Source organism: Melanerpes formicivorus, unplaced genomic scaffold, assembly GCF_026170545.1.
Source record: "Melanerpes formicivorus ecotype bairdi unplaced genomic scaffold, bMelFor1.0.p_v2 SCAF_22, whole genome shotgun sequence".
NCBI classification, from domain to species: Eukaryota; Metazoa; Chordata; class Aves; order Piciformes; family Picidae; genus Melanerpes; species Melanerpes formicivorus.
Window position 1 is genome coordinate 10,501,089 of NW_027142374.1, and position 23,309 is coordinate 10,524,397.

The window sequence follows — 23,309 nt, forward strand, 5'->3', positions numbered from 1 at the left end:
ACAGACATGCCTTTGGGCTTGCTTCACCCTCTAACAGTCCAAAACTGTCACCATTTTGCAGAAGTGCTCCTGCCATGCTAGCACAGTGTCCCTACTATCACCTGCTCTGCTGCTGCCACCTCGAGCTTTGGATCAGATGCCCAGAGAGCATATTCAGCTACTCCTGGGAAGGGCTTGCTGATGCAGATACACATCCACTGTTGCTTTCTGTAAAATTTTGCCCTGGAGACCAAGCTGCCCCAAAGTGAGACACTAATGATGTTTACATGCTGAGTCATTGGTAAACCAGAGCTGTCTCACAAGTCACTCAAGAGACCAGAAAGATAAATTTGCCAACAATTTAATGAGAAATTTTTATGATTCAGCATGAAGAACCCTCAGAAACATGTCATCAGCCCTGGGACGTGTCTAGGGGGATGAGGAATGAGTCATCCAGTTTGGGATGGTCGCAGTCACTCCCACAAGCCTGGCTCAAGAATCTGCTCCTCCTGTGCCTGCCTCCAGAGACCAAATGTTACATATCACTTGGGGTTCAGGAGGGCTGGGGTAGGGGCTGTTACCTATCTGCCAATGTGTTGAGGTGCTGATGTTAGAGCAGGGTCTCTCTAAAGCCTGGTGCCCTTCTCCAGCTCAGCATTGATTCCCTGCAATGCTAAGCCTGGTGCTTTTTCATTGGCAGGATCTGAGGCCACTTTATGCGGGGCGATGTCAGTACTACTCCAAGAGTACGACCCCACCAGAGGTAAGAGCAGATTTGGCTGTGTGACACCATAGAGGGGCAGGCTTTAGGGTGCAGGTGGAGGAACCTGCTGTCAAGCTGCTGCTCTAGTGTCCCAGAGGCCTGTGAAATGAGGAGGGAGTGGGAGGCTGGGCCTGGGGTAGGAGCAGAATGCCAGCAGGACCCAGGGAGTGAATTCCTCTACACTTGTTACTGCCACATTAGTGAAGGAGCAGGTGAAGAGGATGTGGGATAGGAACACTGTTTTCTCTAGATCTAGCTGTGCTTCATTTTGGGAGCAGGGTGGTGGGTTAAGAGTTCATGCGGTAGTAATTTCTGTAGATATGAGCCACATGTGTCAGCCTCTGCTGTCTGTTGTCTTCTCCAAAGAGCAGCCCACTGGGGGCAGATGTTCCTGCCACATACTGATAGTGTGTGAGTAACTTGCCTTTGCTGTGCAATGAGTCTCTCTGAGATTCCCTAACATGTTGCCAAGTAGTTTTGAATAACCACTATATTCCAAATTAAAATGTCTATCTGATTTTCCAAGTAAGTAGTACACAATGGCATTGGTAGGCATTCTCTTCCTAGCCACAAGACCATCCATGAGCTTGGGTGTTACTACTGTCCTACGAGGACAGACTGAAGGAGTTGGGGCTGTTCAGTCTGGAGAAGAGAAGGCTCTGAGGTGACCTAATTGTGGCCTTCCAGTATCTGAAGGGGGCCTACAGGAGGGCTGGGGAGGGACTTCTCAGGATCTCAGGTAGTGATAGGACTAGGGGGAATGGAATGAAGCTGGAGGTGGGGAGATTCAGGCTGGATGTGAGGAGGAGGTTCTTCACCATGAGAGTGGTGAAGCCCTGGAATGGGTTGTCCAGGGAGGTGGTTGAGGCCCCGTTCCTGGAGGTGTTTAAGACCAGGCTGGATGAGGCTCTGTCCAGCCTGATGTAGTGTGGGGTGTCCCTGCCCATGGCAGGGGGGTTGGAACTAGATGATCCTTGTGGTCCCTTCCAACCCTGACTGATACTATGATACTTACACAGACAATTGTTCTGAGTTGCTATGTGGTGAAGAGTGTTAGTTCAGCAAGGTCATGGCTGCTTCTAAGAGTTGCACAACTCCCTTCCTCTGCAGACATGTGCTTCCCCATGGGGAAAGGGAACACTGGCCTGGTCTAACGATTCTTTATTCCACTGTGACTCTGTGCTGCAAAATAAGGAAAGAAAAAAAATCTACCTGGGGCTAATCTGGAGATCAGTACAAAATCTCCCTGTAGTACAGGCCAAATAGCAGCAGCAATCATGCTTGGTGATTATGCCCTTATGTGCTTTGTGTATTTTCTTCTGTATTCACACAGGCAATCTGTCACCCACAGCGCCGTGCACCCTGCACACCCAAAATAAAAACCAACACCTGCTTCTGCTGTGACCTGTACAACTGTGGAAAGTGAGTATGCTAAGCATACCATTCCTAGCCATGGGAAAGGCCATGCCAGCGGTCATGCCAGTTTGCAGGTGTCTGAAGGGCCAGGATAGGGTGGGAGCAAAGTACCAGTTAATGACAGCCGTTGTGGGAAGAGATCTTAAACTGCGGTTGTTAGCCACAAGAACTCCCAGGCACCAAGTAAAGGGGTGTATGAAGTACACTAAAGCTATTCCAGCTATGGGTGGGCTTGCTCCAGGCTAGCCCAGCTGGAAAAATGACGAGGGAGGGAGTTTCCATTACTTTCATGCTTGGTGCCCTCCCCAGTTTTCCTCCTATTGGGTGTCCCTTGACTCAACACCATCCTTCTCTGTTGTCACTGCTTGTTCACTGGGGTTTGTTTTGTTTTAGAAGATTAGAACACTATTCTTCCTTGCTGTGTCACTATTTCATTTCCCACCCTACTAACAGGGAATAGAGTTTGCAGGCTGGATGTTTATAAAGCAGTGTCCTCTCTGAAATACCTTCCATGGTCACAGGAGGTTGGAAGGTGTACAAGCACTGTGCAAAGATGAGTCAGAGGAGTGGTTACCAATCAAGAAGTACTGCATAGTGATCACACCATCATAAAATCTGGCTACTGTTCCTAAGCCAACTTAATTTACAGCATGCACTGCTTATATTTGGAGTGTCTAATGTGTGTCAGCAAGCAATTAATAAATTGATTTTTTTTTTTTAGTGCTGCCTCTTGCCTAGAGCTGTTTCAAGCTTAGCATTTCTCACACTGCTTACTTGGGCTTGCCCCCACTTAAATAATTGATGGTGGTGGAGAAAGATCAAAAGCTGCTGTTGGACAATGGTGTTTCTGCACGCTGGGAGGGGTAATCCCTGGCCTCTGTAGGACTTTATTCCTGTGGAAGCCACTTCAGCCTGGTGAAGCTCACACTTCCCTTTGACAGTTTACAGCACACAATCCTTTTTTACTAGCTAAAGAGAGTGATACACAAAGAAGTGGTTGGAATAGAAACACTTGTAAGTTTTCTGTTGTGGGTTTTTTTAATCCCAGTCGAGCTGGTTCAGGATCCTGCCTCTGACCCATTTTCCCCTCTCTGATATATCAGTTGTTACCATCTCAGTCTTGCTTAGTACCACACAAGTGTTCTGCACTGGAGAAGGAGGTGTTGGTGCTTCTGGATCTCAGTAAGAAAGGCACAGACACTCAAGACTGGTTGGCTCATGTAAAGGATGGAAACGACAGAAAAGCGACAGCAGTCTTGCCTCCCTCCTGGTGCGGGAGCCCTGGCTGTGGCAGCATCGGACAAGCCCCTTCCTGTTGATAAGTGCATGCTGTACTTCTCTGTACAATGCTGAATGTTGTCAGTGGTGCTCCAAGGCTCTGAGAGCTTGACACTTACTTGTCTCCTTAGGAGCAAGCTCTTGCAAACAGTGCATACAGGATTGTTAAAGGCAGTCATGGTGTGTGCTCAGGTTGTGCAGAGGTCGTGCTGGGCCTTCAAAGGCTAACAGTCAGTTCAGGTTTTACAGTTGGTGGCTATGCTCTGCCTCCATTCTGCTTGAATACCCTGCTTCCTTCTTGCAGTGTCTTCTGCACTGGCCCTCTACAAGAATATAGGGGGAAAAATAAAAGAAGAAGCAACAATTGAGTAATGAGGGAAAGAGGCTCTTGTTCCTGCAAGCCTCGCAGAATCTGCTGGGGAGATAAGCCTTGATACGCTTCTTGCTGTTAAAGATGAGCCTATTCTTCCCCACTTCCTCAAAGCCCTTGTGCAGCGGATCTCCATCTATGAGATGAGAAAGAAGTCATCCTGAAGTATTGTTTTTCCTCAGTAAATGTTCTCTTAAGGGGAATTTGCTGTATCCCACTGCATCTGGTAGTGGCTACATCCAAGGTCAGCCTGTTCCTCCAAGCAGTAGTCGGATAGAAGTCATTACTGAAGAATCCTGCTGTGAGACTCCATCCCTCCAGTTGCAGGAGCTGCTCTTCCCTTTCCAAAATAATGACCTAAGTGAATTTAACCAAGTGTTCTCCATCTCATTTCTGCATGTGGAAAAGCTTTTTTTAAGTTTTTAATGCAAGCAGAAGGACCTTGTTCTGCTGGAGTCCTAGGGGTCCTGCCAGCCCATCCCATTGTAGAGCTGTAAAAATCAGGCAGCTGGAGCAGAGCAGCAGAGTTGAATGTGCTTGGTGGCCAAGCCCTGCGGTGCCAGGGATCTAGCTGTGCTGTCCTGTGCCCATCCCAGTCCCACCTAGCTGCTCTTGTGGCTGTGAGGAGCAGCCAGTGCTGCTATAAGGGGCAGCTGTTGATCCTCTGGGCGCAGTCTGATTTCCCTGTGTAATTCCAAGACCAGTTTGTCCTTGAGATGCCTCCAGGATCTCTGTGGAGGTTTCAGAGGGTAGAAATGAGGCATATACAGCCTGAAGGTGATTTGGATATTTGCAGGTTTTGCAGGACTTGTTTGTTTCACAACAGATCAAGCTGCCTTCTGCTGTTGATGTACAGGGAGATCTCAGATGCGACAAGCACGAGATCTAGCAAGCTTCGTTCCCACTCCCTCGGCAGTTATGCTGTCATTAAATTGCACAATGCATTTTGCTGTCAAGCAGAAGTGCTTGAGTGTTATGTTGTGTGGTGAATCTTTTAATCATTATTGTTGTGTTGGTTTTTTCCTAATCCAGTCGAGTAGAGATTTCTGGAGGATACTATGAATACATTGATGTCAGCAGCTGCCAGGACATCATCCACCTTTACCACTTGCTTTGGTCTGCAACAATTCTGAACATAGTGGGGCTCTTCCTAGGGATCATTACAGCAGCGATTCTTGGAGGCTTTAAAGACATGGTAAGATGGTGCTGCTTTCTCTGTGGATTAAACAAAACAAATCAGCCAAGTTACCTTTTAAAAATAATGAAAACAGCTATTGCTGTGCAGTTGTTTTGTGTGAGTACTGGTGTCCACTGTTCTGTGGAAACTAAGAGGAAACAATAGGTGGCTGAGTAATGAAATGACCTCCAGGCTTACTTCCTGCCTAAGAGGCAACCAGATTGCCAGTTGCTAGTTCAGCAGACTTGAGTTCCAAAGACACACAGTGGTCCTTTACATCGTTTCTGCTTTCTTTCAGCTGTCAGCTCTCTATGGTTTGGTTAGTAGCCTGAGGTTCTCTTCTTTTTGTTTCAACAGACTCCTTCCCTGCCTACACTGAACTGTACGGTTGAAAATGCACACCCCTCGGTGTCCTACTACTCCAGGCCACAAGTGACATCTTACAACTCCTACTACCACAGCACTCCTCACTTGCCTCCCTACTCTGCATATGACTTTCAGGTAGGGAACGTTACAGGATGTTTTCTTGTTTAGCAGCAAGGTTAAATCCAGCCAGTCTGCAGGACTCTGGAGGCCTGTCTGCCTGTCATTCACACAGTTTAATTTTCCTGTTCCTGCAGAGAATACCAAATCTTTCCTGCTAGGCATTGATCCTTGGCAGTACTCATTCACACTAAGACAGTGTCTCCCTGAAAGCTGTCCTTGAAGAGAAGGCAACAGAACCTTCTGCCTGCCTTTCCTGTTGTTCACTGGTAAAGGCTACATCAAAACTAGGCATTGTCTGTGATGCCTGCAATGCTCTGAGGTACCACTAACACCTTCTCCCCTGCTATCAGCAGCACAGAGAGAAGCCCACCCTTGCCTCCTAGATCACTTTTGAAGGCTGTACTCTCCCTGGTGCAAGAGTTGGCCAAGTCATTGCTTCCCACTCATCCCACGCATCTTTCATGAGAAAAAAAAACACAATACTCCGAAATTTCTAAGGAATCCTGTTCCCCTCCAAGAGACTCTTTCACATACAACTCTAAAATGGCAGATGTGGCTCCTTGGCATTTGGAAGAGCACAGAGTGTTGCAGTGGCCCCTGACTGTGCTGTGGCTAATGAACACTCTGCCTTGCTGGTTATGGTAAGGAAGGCAGCAGGCCTTTGCAGTGACTGTGATGGGAGCTGGGCAGAAGGAAAGCACCCTGGAAGGAATAATGCTGCTGTCTTACTGCTCACTCTGTGTACTCAGTTTGGGGCAGTCAGGCAAGAAAGCCTCAGTCCTGACACATTTTGACTTCTGTGGACCCTGAGACAGGTTTGGCTCTGACAAGGGAACACAAGCGAGCAGTGGCCTTTTGTTGTGCTTCACCCCCTGGCGAAAGAGGATTTAGTGCCATCTGCTCAGCTACTGGCTCTGTTGCCAAAGCCAGGCTGCTGCCCACAGTTGGTATGAGCCAGGCTTGCTTGTAGCCATGGCAGCTCTCCTGCAGCACTCCTGGCGGTGACTGAGGCAGCCAGGCGCAGGCGCTTTGTAATGGTCAACACCCAGGGCTCCATTTGCTAACAAGTGCCGGTGCGATGTCACCACAGCAGAGCCCTTCCAAATGTCATTGTAGTCCAGGGGCTCCCACCCATCAGGCTTTAGGAGAACTGGGGCATGATGGAAGAGCTGCTGTGTTGTTTGAAATGGGAACAGTTTGTATGGCTTTCTGTGAGATCCTCAGCAAGCAGCCTGGGCTTTCACAATCTATAGCTCCACTTAACAAACCTTCACAGGCTGGTGTTAGGGGCATGATGCATTACAGGTAAGATCCTGATGTCTGCCTGTTTCTGAATCCCAGGACTCTTAGTGTAACTATTTGACAAAATTAATGGTTGCCTCTCTTTTCCAGTGCCCCAATAAGGACTTGCACTGTCACAGGTTCAGAAAGTTAAGCCAGTCAAATGGCTTAATTTATTAAAGTGACAGATGCAACAGGTTCAGGATTGCTGGTGATAAAGGCACTAACTGCCAGATGATGTCAGGAGCACACAAGTGCAATGGATTTTGCCCTCTTTCCACTGCAGCATGAGCAGAGGGAGATTCTAAAACTTTTCAAAGTCTGTTTTGAGGTTGGATGTTTGTTATTTTAGCCTTGCTTCATCAGTTTTAGCCAAAACAGAGCTGTCTTATCTTCACAAGACTCCCTCCCTCAGCCATTTGGCAGGCCAGCTTCCTGAACCTTCATTTAACACAAATACCTTCTGCTTGTAAATTATCCTGTTCCTGAAGCATGCTGTCTTGCATTCCTGACCCACAGGAAGCTAGGCAGTTATCCCACAGAGAGTAACACAGAGAAAGATGCTGTTTGAAAGCAGCCTACTATCACTGCAGAGTTCATTGACCCCCCTCCCGCCAAGGTAAAATCAGATGTCAGCTCTGATCAGGGAGGTGGTTGAGGCCCCGTCCCTGAAGGTGTTTAAGACCAGGCTGGATGAGGCTCTGGCCAACCTGATCTAGTGTGGGGTGTCCCTGCCCATGGCAGGGGGGTTGGAACTAGATGATCCTTGTGGTCCCTTCCAACCCTGACTGATACTATACTATGGTGTCACGTACCAGGTCACCACTATGTACAGCTCAGCCTTGCTGCCCCTGCACAGGTCCCTCAGCTTGCACTCCCATGTCTCTTGCAGTGCAGTCCAAAGTCTCCTCACTCTTCTGCCTCTGCCAGGGCCTTAAGCCAGGCACATTTGGGATTTGCAGTCTGTGTTGAAGGCATGCATGTTGCCTGAGCTTGAGCAGAAAGGTTGTCCGCTCCAGCATGCTGGCAGTGGGGTCAAGTACCAGCCACCACTGCTTGCTCTGCTTTTTGGGTGGCCAACTGGCCAGCAGCAGCAGGCCAGAGGAGTAAATACAAGTGATTGTATTTCACTGTCTGTTTGTCTGGCCTGTTTCTGGAGACAACGCAGCCTGTGCGCAGGTCTCTGACAGCACCGGCACTGTACGGCTTGAGGCTTTAGACCTAAGGTAGCAAAGTTATTTTTGAGCACAGAAATTAACCATCAGGCATACACAAACTTTATTTCTCCACCTTTTCAAGCTTTTTATGCTTTTTACTCACTGGAGGTGTATATTATTTTGTTATCATTAATTGCTGAGATGAAGAGAACAAGTAGTGTAAAAGGAAGTTACCTGCAGCCTGTTCGTTGTTGCTACTGGCTGATATGTGAAACCCAAGATTTGACAGTGACTCATCGGTTTGAAGCTCCCCAGTCTCTGTGAAATGCAGCAGGTGTATGAAAGCAGTGAGAAAGAACATTATGTTATGTTATTTTATTCTGGTTTTTAAATGCCTTCTTCAATTCTAAGTCTAAGGAGTCTCACTATGCAAAACACTTACAGGCTGTGCTTGCTTTGAATGCAAGAAGTTGTTTGAATATTTATTTGCATGTACATATGTTTGCAGAAGTGAGCCTTGAAGTGTTAATTTTACACTGCTTGGTAACACTTTGCCAGGGTCCTTTACATTAAGAAGTGGTTACGTTAAATGCTTCTTGCTGTCTCCCTGCAGCATTCCAGTGTGTTTCCAGCCTCTACTCCTTCTGGCCTCTCCGATGAGCCCCCATCCATGTCGCCATCTCCCAGCTATATGTGGTCCTCTAATGCGCCGCCTCGTTACTCGCCACCATATTTTCCACCTTTTGAAAAGCCACCACCTTATACACCCTAAGAACAAAAGATACAAAGATACTTGCCATTGAAATAATTGTGAACATTTTGTATTTATATTTTACTGTGGGAGGGAGCAGGAGGGTAGCTACAGAAGATAACTGCAAGTACAAATATTAGATTGGACTGTTCTTTCGTGTGAGACTTATTTCAAAGGTTTAACAGTGGAGCACGAGGAAGGGGGCATACTGCTGATGTTTTGCAGTGTTGGTGAGCAGTGGGTGAATCTAAATTCCAGCCTCCTTGTTTTGCTGTGAGGTTCACATAGTCCTTGATTTTTAATAAAGCAGTATAACACAGATGATAGACTCTGGTCTGCCTTACTCCATCTTGTGTTGAGCTGAAGTAAGGGTAGCCAAGATTGATAGTTGCTGGAGAGTATTGATCTGTTTAAGGTCAAAGGTGCTTGCAGACAGCTCAGCTTGATGCTTGTTTTGTTTGGCCTTGGGGCTTCAGCTGCTGGGGTTTTTTGGGGCCTCAGAACCTATCTCACATCACTTGTTGGTTACAGCCTATGCACTGGAAAAATCTTGGGGGGAAGTGTGACAGCATCTCAGAGTTTTACACTAATCAAAAAAGGTAACATCATAGGGTATTTTCATGTATGTCCAGCAAGTATAACTCTTCTGAGGAGGAAAGCTTTTAATAGGCAAGCTGGTTTTATTTCAGGATGCTTCTTAAGATAGAAAATGAAATGAAGTTGTCTTTCTTTGAATTGTAACTGAAGTCAAATAGTTTGGGTGGTTGCACTGCCTAAATCTTCCTTGTATTCCTGTAAAGAGCATCAGAATCTGTCCACAGCTGTCTGAAACAGTGCTATGAAACCATTCTTTGTATTTTTCCCCCTTCTGTTTGGTTGGGATTTTTTTTTTTAAGCTTCTAGTGTTAACTTTTTTAATAGACTGAACCAACACCTTGAATAAGCACTGTTCTTGTGTCTGTATCATGGGCTGCACATAAGGAGTATCCACTACTAGTTCTTCAAGATGTAAGTCTCACATGGATAAAATTCAACACCCTGTAATATAGGATGAAACTGATAGGAATTTGCAATTATTGTTGTGACTTTCATTTAATCTTCAGCTGATGACTGTGCTGATTGATCTAGATTCCAACAGATTTTGCATGCATCCTGCATAACAAGAGGAGGTCAGCTTTGTTATGTGACACACTGTCCTGTAAAGTGTGGTTCTACTCCAGGAAGTGATTTCAGATGACAGCATTCAGATATGAGCTGCTCAGCCTGAGCATTCTCAACTGCTTTCTTCAGGTACTGACTTTTCATTCCTTATTTCCTAGAGATTTGAATTCCTTGGCATCAGATTGTTGGCCCTAATCCTCAGTTCTCTACCTTTGCTTTAAACTGATGCAGATGAAAAGGTAGCTTAAAAGCTAAGCCTGGCTTTCAGAATCTAAAAGTGCAATACATGCTCAGGGTCAGGGGAACGGGCAGAGGAGAAACCAGACAGATGTGTTTTGAACTTGAAGGTCTCTTCCAACCTGGTTTATTCTATTCTGTTCTAAATCGTGGCATCTTTCTACTTTTAATTAAAAAATAAAAATACTGTCAACACAGAAAACAAACACTGCTCTCTGATCTCACTTTTCAAAGTACACCCACACTTTTACAGGGCTGTTTTTAATCCTATGCATTTGCAAAGCCGTTAGGCTAGACTATGTGTTAACTGTATCATTTCCACGGTCAAATAGTGGTCAGTGTATTAATAACCTAAAGGATGACACTCTTTATCCAGAAGCAAATCTAACTTTTCTCCAGTGATAAAGAAAAATGGAGAAAGGAGTACAGCTCATGGGATTTAAAGCAGTAGTGTATGCTGAACATACTCTGGTGACATTTTGTTCTACTATAGATTGTTGAAGTGCAGCGCCTATAAATTTGCCCACTAGGAATCAGTTTGTACACCGGGTCATCTACTTTGTATTACAACTTCCTGAATTAAATTTTGATAAAGGGATCATGGACAACTTCAAAATAGTACATCTGAAAAAAAACTCCCTACAAATCAGAACTCTACCATTTGTGCCTGTCAACTAAACAGGGCTAGAAGAGCGAGGGGAAACTGCAGGACAGGACTAAGAAACTCACAAGGGGATGATGCATTAAATGGTTGATTTGACAAAAAATAACCCCCCTTGTGTTCCAGCCTGCCCTCAGATATCAGAGGGACTAAGGCTGGCTTGGCTTAGATGCAGAGTGATGCCCATTTCAGCACTTTTGAGTATTAAACTATCAGGATGAGGGATACAGTCACAGAGCACTGTGCTTTCAGACCAGCTACGCTTCATGAACTCCCATGGCCATACTTAAGGAGCTTGGTCATGTTCAATGAGAAATCTTTACAACTATCTTAATGAACAGTGCTGTTTATTGAAACAGCAAGAGTACAAGTTCTTATATGGATTGATGCTGATAAATACACTGTCTGCAAAGCATGTGCAAGTATCACAAATATGAATAATGCAGCGTGGCTACAAATGCACAAGTCAGGAAGCAATTCTATAGAGATTTCTAAGTTTCCCCAAAGAAGTACTCGGTGTAACCAAGACTTCCAATCAAGGTGTCCCTGTGGTGGGGTGGAGGCTCAGCCTGTCAATTCATCCCAGAATTTAGAGGTGGCCTGCAATGGTATCTTCCATGATATCTCCCCTCTCTTAAGCCATTTTATACTATTTGTTACCTTTCAGGTGAAGCTTGAGTGTCTCCAGTCATACATACCTTTATTATGATTGGTGTAAAATTCTCTTGCTTTGCTTTTAAAGGTATAGAGTAGGAAAAATTCAGAGTGCAAGCTCAGTGAGGGGTGGTCTCACCTTGGAGGCAGGTATTCCTTGGGATGGAGGTGTGTTTTGGCATTACAAAGGGTAAAGTTCACAGAAAAGACAGCATTTATCCAAAAAATGACAGACGGTTGGCCCAGGGTCGTGGATACACAGCTCATCAGTTCCACAGTACCATTCAGTTCCCATCCCTGCAGTGATACCATAAATCCTGGCTCTGCTGTCTTCACTCTGCTCCACTCTCCGTGCTGTTCCTAAGGTTGCAGGCTATGCTGCTCAGGGAACCTTCGTGGAATGGATTCCTCGCATACCAGCTGCACTCTGCCTGGAAGCTTTTTCAGTGTTATACTTTCCTCAATGTCTGAACAATGCCCTACCTTTAATATAGGTTTAAATTCCAACTCACCTCCAGCAATTATTCTACAGGGGAACATAATTTAGTGGCAGAGAAGCAATTAGGAAACAACTGCGTCATTGGCTTTGAGCTGACAAATACTAAACGTAGGAATTTATCCAAGTTATTTACTTTTGTTTCAAAGGAATATTTAAGCAAAAATTACATTGCTGCTTTATATTCACTGTAAAAGTCCATTTTCACATTTCTGAAACTACTGGTGGGACTTTCTGTTGAATTACCTCTTTCCTTCTGCTGAAGTAGAACTACACGTTCAATGTAAATGCAACATTCTGTGCTGTACTCATTTCTTATGGGAACGTCAAGGTTGTGACTCATATGTACCCTTTTATTACTTACCAAAGTTAAATAAAATTGTGTGACTTTTGTAAACATTTATAAATTGCATCTGACATTTTAGCCACTTTCCTGTTTTACAAGCATCTTGAATGTTACTTGAAGAATTCCAGTATAGTAGCATTGTGCATAAAAAAAAACCAACAACAAAAAATCCCAAAGAGAACGAAAACCTCTGATGTTTCTACTGTGATTATCCAGAGATGCTTTTTGTTTCTCTTTTTAAAAAGCCCTGGATGCCTCCCTGCTTCCTAATTCTGCACTTCTACCCCCACAACATGATGACCTCACTTCAGTCACTCTGATGTCATTACTGATGTTTTTTTGCTTAACACAGAAGCAAATTATCCAGCTAGTGCAGTGCCAACGGCTCCGTTACTTACTTTCATGTTTACTGTACTGCTTTGGGCATAATTCTGTCCTGATGCTGTCAGTTGCTCTTTGATGTTAGTGGAAGTAGGTGGAAGGAGATAAAGGCATCTAAACCATCATTTGTTACTTAATAAATTGCATTCCTTACCTGTAATAAAAAGTCTACCTAACTGATTTTCTCCATGTTCGCCACAGAACACCAACAATTGAACTCTTCCCCATCACAGCTCATCAGCAACCTGCTAGGAGGAGGAGCCCTAACCATGAGTTAGCTGAAATGCATTGCACTGGTCTCTCCGTATGTTCTTGATTTCTAGCTCATTTGCAACAACAGTACCACAGCAACTCAGCCTATTCTGAGGAGTGGAGTTTTTCAGCTAATTTGCTTTCTTCAGGTGTTCTCAACCCAAAAACCCAACCAACCAACTAAAACCAACAAAACCAAAACCAGGAAAAAAAAAGGGGGGGTGGGGGGTGTTGGGGGGGAACACGCACCCCCCAAACCCAAACCAAACCACCAAAAGACAAATAACAAAAACCCCAACAACCAAGCAACCAACCACAAACCATACAAACCCCCCCCCCCCAAACTAACACCCAAATGAAAACACCACGGGGTTTCCCTGCAATTCCCAAAGACCTGGGAAAGGAAGCCACAAGGTGTCAGCAAACCAACATGTTAAGAGTGCAGAAGCTGAATTGCCATTAAAAAGAAACAGGCTACACCCATCTTTAGAATTTAGAGTTTTATTTTTGCCATAGAAAGCTCTAAGAACTAATATCAAGTATTGATTAATGAAAAGTAGAACACAACTTTATAAAGTATGGTCAGGAAAGACTGTACAACTATATACATTACAGATCTGGCAAAAAATCATACGTGTCTCACATGGAACAGCTCCTAGGCAATAGCTGTAGAACTTGAAGTTCAATGTATATAGTTGTCAGCTTCTGCATATTTATAAGCTGCGTGTCTGAACAGTACAAAATAAATAAGCAGTCAGTTGTTCTCTCACTATTATCTGTTTAAATCATACACTGGAATGCTATGGTAGGAATCCCCAGAGGAACCATACAGTGAGGATATAGCCCACCTTTGTCCTATTTTGCAGCAGGTCCATCAGTTATTTTATATGCATAAAAATGGCCATGAGGTTTGCCACCATACTCTGTTGAAATTTCATTTCTATATAAATGCTTTTTCAGTCTTTGTCTTCCATTACCCTACAGCCAATTCCTGAATATTTACATAAGTTTTCATCATTAAGTTAAACTGGAAGCTAAGTGTTTACAAAAACAAACAAACAAAAAAATCAAATAGAAGTGCAATAGCCATAAACCTAAATATAAAAGCTCATGGCCCCAATAAAAACAGTTTTAAAAGAATGGATTTACTATGTCTTCAAACCAATAAATACTGGAAGTGAAACTAAAAAATGCTTTACACAATCTCTGGACTTTGGATATCAAAAATCACTTCCAAGGAAAACTGAAGACCCTGAGACACATGCAAGCATGAGTCTTCTAGCAGAAATAGTTACAAAGCCCTAATTTTCCAGTTTTCCTCCAAAAAGAGACCTTTAGTAGGCACAGTTTAATTCAAAGTTTTAAATACATCAGCAGCAAATATCAATAGCCATCGTTCAGTTATTACTGAATGTACACTTTGCAACCTATGCTTAATTCTAGAGGTGTCATATCAGTAACAAAAATAGGATTTTCCTGTCCAAAAGTTTAGGAGCTCTCAATACAGCACACAGGGCTGCTGCTTGTGCTAAAACTGGTAATCAATACTTGTGTCTTGTGAGGATTGTTTGACTGCTGAAATGGCATCTCAGATAACACCCAACCTGTAACATTCGAAAGCATACCCCATTGTGTTCAAAGAGGGTCTATTAATGACATATGGGGTTCTTGGCCTACAAAACAAGTGTTGAGCGTTACATGCATAAGGTAATTCCTCCCCTTTCTCCCATCATTACTTACACAGATGTCTGGTACCCTTTTTTATAGCTCAAGTTGTATTTGAACCATTTAACCTTTAAATGTATTTCTGTGTAGAGAATGCTGTATGTCTGAAACATTAACCTTTAAGGTCATAGGATCAAGATGCTTACTTAAAACATGAAAAACCTTTAACTGTAATTTAAACCATAAAAGGTTACAACAGCTAACTAGTGCTACACACAACAATCTCAGTCATGTCTAAAACTTGAGTGATTTTCACATTACCATTTACAAAAATTCATTAAGTCACTAAATCTGAAGTGCTAAGCTATGACTCCAGTCAACAGCTGTTTGTTCCCCTCAGACCTCCTCTTTCCAAGTTGGACATCTCCTTTATCTTCTGATAAACGTGTGCCAATTGCAAGGCGAAACAAAAGGACCATACAATAAAAGCCCAAACTGAAAACAGATGACAACCAGACAAGTGCAGAGAAATTATACTTGGTGTTACGGTGGACAGAAGTTGTTTTTTGATTTTTGGTTTAGTCCCCAATGCTTCTATAACCTATAAATGGGGAGAGAAAAAACCTGTTTCACTTCAAAGACAGGAGAAATCCCTGTTGCACTTCAAAGATCTAGCCAAACAGGCTATACAACATCCTCAGCAGTGTCAGTGCTAAACTGATCCAGCATTTATTTTGTAATTCTGAGAAAAGCCAGAAATGTTGAGAATTCTGAGAGCCAGGGTTTTGAGAAGAGACAAAACAATAACTTCTACTGTATTACTTTTTTTAAAGTATCAGACTGAAGCCCTTCTAAATGAATTAATGGCAGCTGTTGCAGTAGTGAGAAAGCCTAACATTATTCCTTATACTTTGAAAAGAAAGAAACAGCTCTTTCTTTCCTCCGTGTTCTAAGCTTCTCCATTACTGACCTTTGTGGGTTTTGATTCTCCCCATTGCACAAAACAAAATGTAACAGTCCAGACACTGAATACTCTGCTCACCATTCATTCTGACAAGTATAAATAAAGGTTCACAGGATGTCAGGGAATGGAAGGGACCCAAGGAGATCATCAAGTCCGCTGAGCTCTACCTATCTTGTTAGCAAAACTATTTGCACGAAGACAGATAATTCATAGTGCTTATAAAAGCAGAACCAAGATGCTAGTTCAAAAATGCACTGCTCAATACTACTGGATCAGTTATTTTGGACAGCAGCAAGTAATGCAAAAATGGATGAGGGATTTTTTGTTTTGTTTTTTAAATGGTTCCATATTCAAGAGACTATGGATGACAAAATCTGTTTGCTTGGTTAACGTCTAAACAGGATTTAGCGTTTTAAGTGTTAACACGAAAGAAAGGGTTTACATAGTAAGTATGGGTACAGGAAATACCTCAATTACTTTGCAAGAGTTCTAGCTCATCAGAAGAAATTGTACCTTTTCAAGCTACAAATCCTCACATTTTGATCAAAATTAATAGAGCAGAAATTTCTCTTTAGAAATATCTTGCTCTGTATTCGAGTAAACCTTCAGATGGATTGCTTTCACAAATCGCTTGTAGCTACTGATAATCAATCTAAGAGCTTCCAATTGATGTTTTAGTAGAACAAGTTAACTTGTTTTCACTCTTAACAGTTAATTTTACAGTGATATTAACAGTTCATTTAAAACTAACATAATATTTCCGCTCTGAATGCTGTTCCCAGTACTTAATGCATTTCAGTAGGATTCTGGTATTACAAACTCAAATTCAGAACTCCCCTCTGAAGGATTTTGTTTAAACATTGCTTCATTTGCATGTGGAACAAAAATGTCATCCCAGCTAATGTCTGAAGAGTTAGACGTTGCTCCTGCAGTGCCATCCTTCCCTGTGCCGACACGATAAACGATGCTGCCGTTGTTCATTCCTTGTATGCCGCTGGAGCGATCGCTGATGTACGTGTACTGTCTGATCTGCAGAGACTTGCACGGGTGCAGCCGGTAAAGCTTGGTGTCTCCAGAAGGTTCTTGGCTATGAACTGATCTTATGTGGGAGGCTGTAATTTGGTAGTTAATGAAGCTTTTGCCACAGGTCAAGCACTGGTACCTTCGCTCACCGGTGTGGTGAATTTCATGCTTGGTACGGTACTCTGCAAGAGCGAAAACTTTGTCACAGTACCGGCAGGGATACTTCTTCTCCCAGGAGTGCATGTTAAAGTGTCTCCGTAAACTCGTCAGGCACGCGTACGACCTTTTACACACGATGCAGATGTAGTAGACTCTTCCATCCACTATCAGCTCATAGTGGTCATCGTGCTTTACTTTCATGCGTTTCCTGTTTGGTGAATCACCACCACCAGATGTTTTAGGCGTTTCAACAGCCTTGGCTTCGCCCTCCTCGGAACCGCCCTTTACAGGAATGACTACGTCATAGGTGTCCTCGCCAATATTTGCATAGACCTTACAGCCTGTGGATAAGCCTCCGATTTCAGTTGCCGTATCTAACGTTATGATTTTTTGCCCTTCTGCCGCCTGCTTCGATGCTACACCTGAACTCAATTCCTCGTTGTTTCCAGCAAGGACGTCTGAGATTTTTATTTTAAATTCTCCAGCTTTAGAAAGTGCTTCTTCTGACAATGGAACAACCTGCTTTTTCTGTACACCTGATCCTTCAGTTGCTGCTGCATTGGCTACAGATGGCTGCTGACCCAAAGAGCTACTGCTGACTGAACCAGGACTAGAGGAGCTAATGATAGCGACATCGTCTTCAACAACATCATCATCATCAACCGTTGTTGTTTCCACTTCAGCTAAAGAGCCATTATTAGATGGCTGCTGGTTCTCCTCAAGTAAATTAATTGTAGGTGTCACATTTGCTTGGTGTGAGGAGCTGGCACTGAGCGATGAGTTAAGTAAAGGCTTATTTAGCACAATGATATTAGGAGTCAAATGGTGTGGTGTTGCAGGGACGTGTGATTCGGCACCGGTCTGTGTTTGGTTTGGGCTTAGCTGACTAGTAGGCAAAGAGAGTTTCTGAGCTGCTGTGGTGCTTGTCAAATGGGGAGAGCCACCACTACCACATGATTTTTGGTCAGAAACTCCAGCTGAACTTGGGCAAGGCTGGTTCTGGGTTGCAGCAATTGTATCTTTAGTACATTCTTTTGGAGGAACAATCTCAGAGCAAAAAATAACATCATCATCCTCATCATCTGAATCACTCACTGTAATTTTTGTAGTCTCATATTCTATGCCATGTAAGGAGAACGACTGTGTTATAACTGGCATCCCATCTGTTGCCTCATGACTCTCTGGCCTTATTACGGGTACTTGTGTTTCAGCATCCCTTTGACCTGGACCAGAAGCTGAAGTTTCTGAGGCACCGTCTTTGACCTCACGTGGCGTGTTTTTTCCATCAGACAGAGGTATGCCCAGATCAGCTATGAATTTAACACCTAGCTGTTGCCCTGATTTAATCAGTTCATCAAGTAAATCAGATCGAATGCTAATTATTTTGGAACTATAAATGTAGTTAAGAATTTCTGCAAAAATCTCTGCTCTTACAAAGCTCAGTTCAACCACTTGCCCAGCCACTGAGAAAAGCTGGTGAAAATAAGTGCTTGAGGCTGAAAGGATGTTCCTGTGAGCTCGAAATTTCTGGTCCTCCACAATAACAGTAACGTCACAGAACAGTCCATGGTCACGTTGTTCATTCAAAGACTGAAGGAGCACGCTAGAGTACTGTGTGTCTGTTGCAGAAATCAGTTTTTTCCCCTCCATTCCTACAAGGTAAAAGACATCAAATTAGTAAAAATACAGATTTATGGTTTTAACCATGTAACAACATTCTCACATTTGCTGTTTATTCCTTGTTTTGAAAAAGCAAAACAGATACTATTCATAAGTTTGCATGGCAGAACACTCTGCGAGGTTTGTTTCTTACTATTATTTGTTCCTTCACCTTCTATCCAGGGTATGTGCAATTCTGAATGTGTCCTCCATTCTTGCAAGGTGAAGAACAGGGAAACAACTGCCCATCTGATTTCACAGTCAATAGAGTAAATTTTAAAACAAAAATCCAAGACTTGGGTCCCTCAAAGGTTTTAAACATAACTAGAGATTTATTTTTTTAATTGTGAAAATATTTGGTCAATTGTCACGAGGAAGCCCAGTAACACCCAGGTTATTATGGAGCAGCTAAGAAGATCTGTGCATCTGTACGCTACCAGGAGTCACACTAACCAATCCATTGGCGCTTCCCACTCGATGCCCCTCAACAAGATACAGAAACAACATCGAAATATACGGGCAGCTAGTTAAAGGCTGCAAGTCCTTTATTTTACTGATAAAACTTTACTTGCACACGCCTGGAGAGGCAAGACAAGATGTGGAGGCCAAGCTCTCCCCCGGGCCGTGCCCGCCAGCCTTCCCGCTCCACCGCACCGGTCACAGCGGCGGAACGCCTGCCGCGGCTCATGCCCATCTCGTTCTCTTCCAAGGCCAACCTCTGGGCTTCCCTCGTGGTCCCCGGTGAAGTTTACCGTGAAAAGGAGCGTTTCGAGCCAGAGACACCGCGGAGAGGGCACCATCGCGAGAGTGTTTCGGGGACAGCTGCCGAGCCCCGCCGCGCGCTCCCCGAGCAGAACAGCGGCGGGGCGGCCGCGCCTCAACGAGACGAAGCGGCGATGGTGCTGACAGGCGGCGGGCTCCGGGGAATGGCTCGGCAGCGGCGACGGTCGGAGCTGACGGGCGGCCCCTCAGCCGCCTCGACACGGCCAGGCCGTGCCGTGCCTATTGCCGCCACTTCCTGCTCCTAGCAAGCGGAGCCGGCCCCCACCGGCGGCGGGAGGGGGAAGGCAGCCCGCAGCGGGGAGGAGGAAGGCGAGAGCCCGCCTTACCTGCGCACCGGCCACCAGCACCTGCCAGCCCTTCCCCGCACAACGGGAACCGATCCCCTCCACCGCCGCCGCCGTCGTTCTCCGGGCTCGGGCGCCGCCCCCGGTGCGCGACCACTAGGGGGCGCGGTAACACGCTGCCTTCCCCTGCGAGCCGCCACGCTCCTCCCGAGTGCGCTCGTCACCCTTCGGCTTCCTGAACCGAGCGGGCTCGGGAGCCTTCGGGCGCGCTCGGGGCTGGAAAGCGGGGAAGGTCAGGCCCCCGGCTGCCTCAAGGGAGGTCTCAGAGTGGGACCCCTAAGGTGTGTCGTGGCCGTGCTTTCCCGGCCAAGCCTCCTGCCGAACCTCAAGCGGGGCGCCGGGAGCCCCTCGGCTGCGCTACCCCTCCAGCGGGCTGAGGTGGCTGGCGGCTCCCGAGAGCTCCCGCACGCCACCCACAGCTGCACCGCCCGGGTCGTCGCCCACCCTCGTCACCATCGCTCGCCCTTTCGTGTCGGCACCTTCAGCACTGAAGGCTGGTTACGGGCCCCACAGCCACTACCGAGCGTGAGCTCCGCACCTCCTCGGTCCCAGACCTTGCTCCACCGGAGACCTTGAGCAGCCGAAGGCCAAGCACACGGGCCTCGCTCCGGCCTTGACAGCCCCTGCCTGACCGCCAGCTATTCCGCTCTCCCTACCCCAGGAAGAGCCCGCATGAAGCGCCCCACAACCGCCCCTCTTCTGTCTGACCGTGCTGGATAAGGCTGTGGAGCCGTGATGGCTGCAGGTTACTTCTCACCGCAGCTTGTTTCCTCCCCGGGGGAAGAAGAGCAGGCTGGCGCTGCTCTGCCAACCACTGACGCAGCTGGCACTTCCACCCAGACCCGAGGGGCTCTGTAACCTAAACCTGAACGCTCACACACTGCTCATTTATTTTATATTCCTTGCACCACTGTTAAAGGGGTTAAGGGAAATGTTTGTTAATTGTTAAAGGGGTTAAGGGAAATGTTTGTTATAGCTTTATTGTATGCAGGGACCTGATGTATTGTCAAATGTCAAACCACAGTATTGTGGTCGTGCTAAGAGTTTGTGCAAGGGAATACGAGGATGTTGTGTAACATATTAACTTTAAGCCAAAGACTGCCTATATATGATAATGTATAGCCAGGGTGGGGACGGCAGTTAGCGGAGACTCCCCTGTTGTCCAGCGCTATCACCAGAAGACAGGAGACTCCCCGGCTGTCCAGCGCTACCACATAAAAGACCGATGGACTCCAGGGTGGGGTTACGGCAGTTGGTGGAGCGGAGACTCCCCTGTCATCCAGCGCTGCATTTGCTTCATTGTTCATTGCCTTGCATACTTTGCATTAAATCAAATCAAATTTAAATTGGCTTTTGTGAATCTTTTATAACAGCACATGTTAGACCCTGCTCAGAGCTGTGTGGACATGAGTCCTTTGACAAAACACAGCACTCGGCACGTTCAACGTGGGGGCATCAAAGTGACAGATCTGTAATGTGGTCTCTTGGAAACTGTCACCGTTCAGGAACGCTCAAAGAGCACCAAGATCAGAGAAAGAGGTTTTTCATCTTCTGTTACAGTTTGGTGGTGGTGGGGATTTTTTGGTGGTTTGTTTGTTTGTCTTCTACTGATTTTGTGAACTTGAACCACAGGGATTCTTGATTTTTCTTAGAATTCGAAAACTTTGCCATGAACAAATGTCCTTCTATCAAGTTTGACCAAAAACATTAACAGGTCACAGGCCACGGTCACTGGCACAGATTACTGCAATCCCTCACTTCATGTATCAGCAACAACATGCTTCTGCCTAGGTTTATGAGCCCTTCCAGCAAGAAAATCACCTGCCATGCTCCCTGTATTTGTGTAGCAGAAGTGCCTTTTGAAGTGAGAGCCTTCAGATCTGAGACATTACAGAACTGGTTTCCTTTTATTCATCAGTTTTTCAAGACTGTTGAAGAATAGACTGTCCAGGGGGTGTGGTGGACAGCTAAAACAGGCAGAGGTAAGTCAGCACTGACCCTTGTAAACCCACTGGGAGGTACCTGGAAATCACATATGCATTGCAATCTGACAGGGGCCTGTGCCAGGTGGAACTATGATGAATGAACCAGAAACAGTATAAAAACCTTTAGTTATGCCAGATCAGGGTGGGGAATGTCACCTGGGACATCTCAGGCTGGAAGCAGCAGCCCAGGAATGTAGGTGCACTGTACAGCCTGTGTATAAAAATACTTCAAATTGCTTTACAAGAGTCAGAGATGTGAAGTGCTCCTAAGAGGTCTTTTGTGGAGACCCTTGGGTGCAGACATAAACAGCCTTTTCCTGAGAGCTGCTTCAGTGCAGTGGAAGGCTGGCAGCCAGTGGTGACCAGCACTGCAGTGCCCAGTGTCTCTGAACCTCTTGGCTCCCCACCTTCCTGCCAGCCCACAGCAGCTCACAGCAAACCCAGAGTCCAAAACTAGGGGAAGCCATGTGGACATTATGCCTGGCCCAGCAGCTTCCATCTATCTCAAGGGTTGGTAGCATGACCTCCTGTGAACAGTGCTGGGATACAGAGTGGCCTGGACTTCTTCCCAGGGACATCTGACTTCACGTACCACAGAGGTAAAGGAACTCGGGCAGCCTGTGAGGAGAGTGTGGATACAGGCTGCTACGTCTCAGGGTCACTGCAGGCTTCAGATTCTTCCTGAGACAGGAAGCTCAGAGGCACAAGTCACTAAGCTTTCACTCATGCAGTATGGATTCAGGTGGCAAAAATACAGCCACGGCAGACCCTCATCTCTCTCATTCAAATGACCCAACCACCACTAAAAACAACAGTTTTTTAAAGATAGCCTTATCTAGTTTAACAAGGCAAGCAGCAGTCGCTGACAGCCAAAATACTCATAAACTCTCACAGCAGAAAGGTCCCAGGCTGTCCTCAGACAGACACAGGATATGGTAACCCCTTAACTGTGTGCACACCTCAGGTGCCATCTTCTCTGCTGCTTTTCTGTAGGAGGTTACATGCACACAGGCTAACAACTCAGTTTAAACAGGCTTCCTCCTTAGTGCAGATATTTCTGTGTTGCTTGCAATAGGCTTGTGAACATAAATACGGTTTCATTTGTGAAAAAGAAAATAACAGACATCTCTTCTAAAGAGGAGAGAGCAGACGGAGCTCACTGGGGAGAAGCAGCGGCTGAAATGCTGTGTTTACACCGAACTGGCCTGAGCTCGGCGGGGTCACGCTGCCCGTCCCCCGGCAGAGCAGAACGCCAGGTTTTCGTAAGGCCCTGCGGTAAGATACTCAGACCTGGCACCCTGAAGGGTGCTCACATAAGGCCTTATCTGACACTCACTGGTGTCATTCTCTTCCCAAGGCACAGCTGTTTTCCGTGCTCCTTGCGTGCTGCCACCGAGCCCTGCGGCCTGAGCCATGACAGGTCAGGCTGGGAGGTGCTGTGGGCTTTATTTTTAAAAATCAGCCGTGAAGGTGCCCGCAGCCCCGCATGGCCCGGGGCAGGCTGAATAACGGGGATACCCTGCCTTCCCCTCGGCAGAAGGGTCACGCCCGGACAGCGGGGACAAGCCGTGAGCTGTCCGCCGGGCAGCTGTCGCTGTCGCTGCCCTCCCCCCCACCCGGCCTTATCTCGCCGCCCGCGTCGCCTTACCTGGCACCGCCGCTTTCTGCGCGTCCATGCTGCTGGGCAGCCGCTCGCGAGTCTCCGTCGCGGTCGCCGCGGGGCTGTCCCGCCGCCTGCAGCCGAAAACCAGCTGCCGCCAGGAACGCCGCGGCCGCGGCGCCCTGTTGCCGGCCGGGCGTGTGGGGCGGAGCGCCTCGCGGGCGGAGCTGCCCTGCTTCCGCCCCGCCGCCGCTGCCCGCCCCCGCCCGCACAGGAGGGAG

General features: G+C 46.1%; 2 protein-coding genes across 6 annotated transcripts in view; one reads left to right on the forward strand and one right to left on the reverse strand.

The window, feature by feature from the left end:
• TMEM255A (transmembrane protein 255A) overlaps positions 1-12,274 on the forward strand; it is a 36,438-nt gene extending 24,164 nt beyond the window's left edge. For both annotated transcript variants that reach the window (XM_068152121.1, XM_068152122.1), the window contains 5 exons: positions 680-742; positions 2,076-2,164; positions 4,839-5,001; positions 5,341-5,484; positions 8,521-12,274. In XM_068152121.1, the coding sequence (XP_068008222.1) occupies positions 680-742; positions 2,076-2,164; positions 4,839-5,001; positions 5,341-5,484; positions 8,521-8,679 (618 nt within the window). In that variant the 3' untranslated portion in view covers positions 8,680-12,274. The remainder of the gene's footprint in view (positions 1-679; positions 743-2,075; positions 2,165-4,838; positions 5,002-5,340; positions 5,485-8,520) is intronic.
• A 3,267-nt stretch (positions 12,275-15,541) lies between these two features.
• On the reverse strand, positions 15,542-23,261 carry ZBTB33 (zinc finger and BTB domain containing 33). Of its 4 annotated transcripts, none has more exons than XM_068152112.1 (2): positions 23,077-23,261; positions 15,542-18,309 (listed from the first exon to the last, which is right to left on the reverse strand). In XM_068152112.1, the coding sequence occupies exons 1-2, from the start codon at positions 23,102-23,104 to the stop codon at positions 16,271-16,273; spliced, it is 2,067 nt and encodes a 688-aa protein (XP_068008213.1). In that variant the 5' UTR covers positions 23,105-23,261; the 3' UTR covers positions 15,542-16,270. The 4 variants fall into 4 exon arrangements, with proteins under 4 accessions (XP_068008213.1, XP_068008214.1, XP_068008216.1 ...); XM_068152113.1 differs by lacking the exon at positions 23,077-23,261 and adding an exon at positions 19,426-19,674; XM_068152115.1 differs by lacking the exon at positions 23,077-23,261 and adding an exon at positions 19,069-19,396.
• Positions 23,262-23,309: the final 48 nt, after the last annotated feature.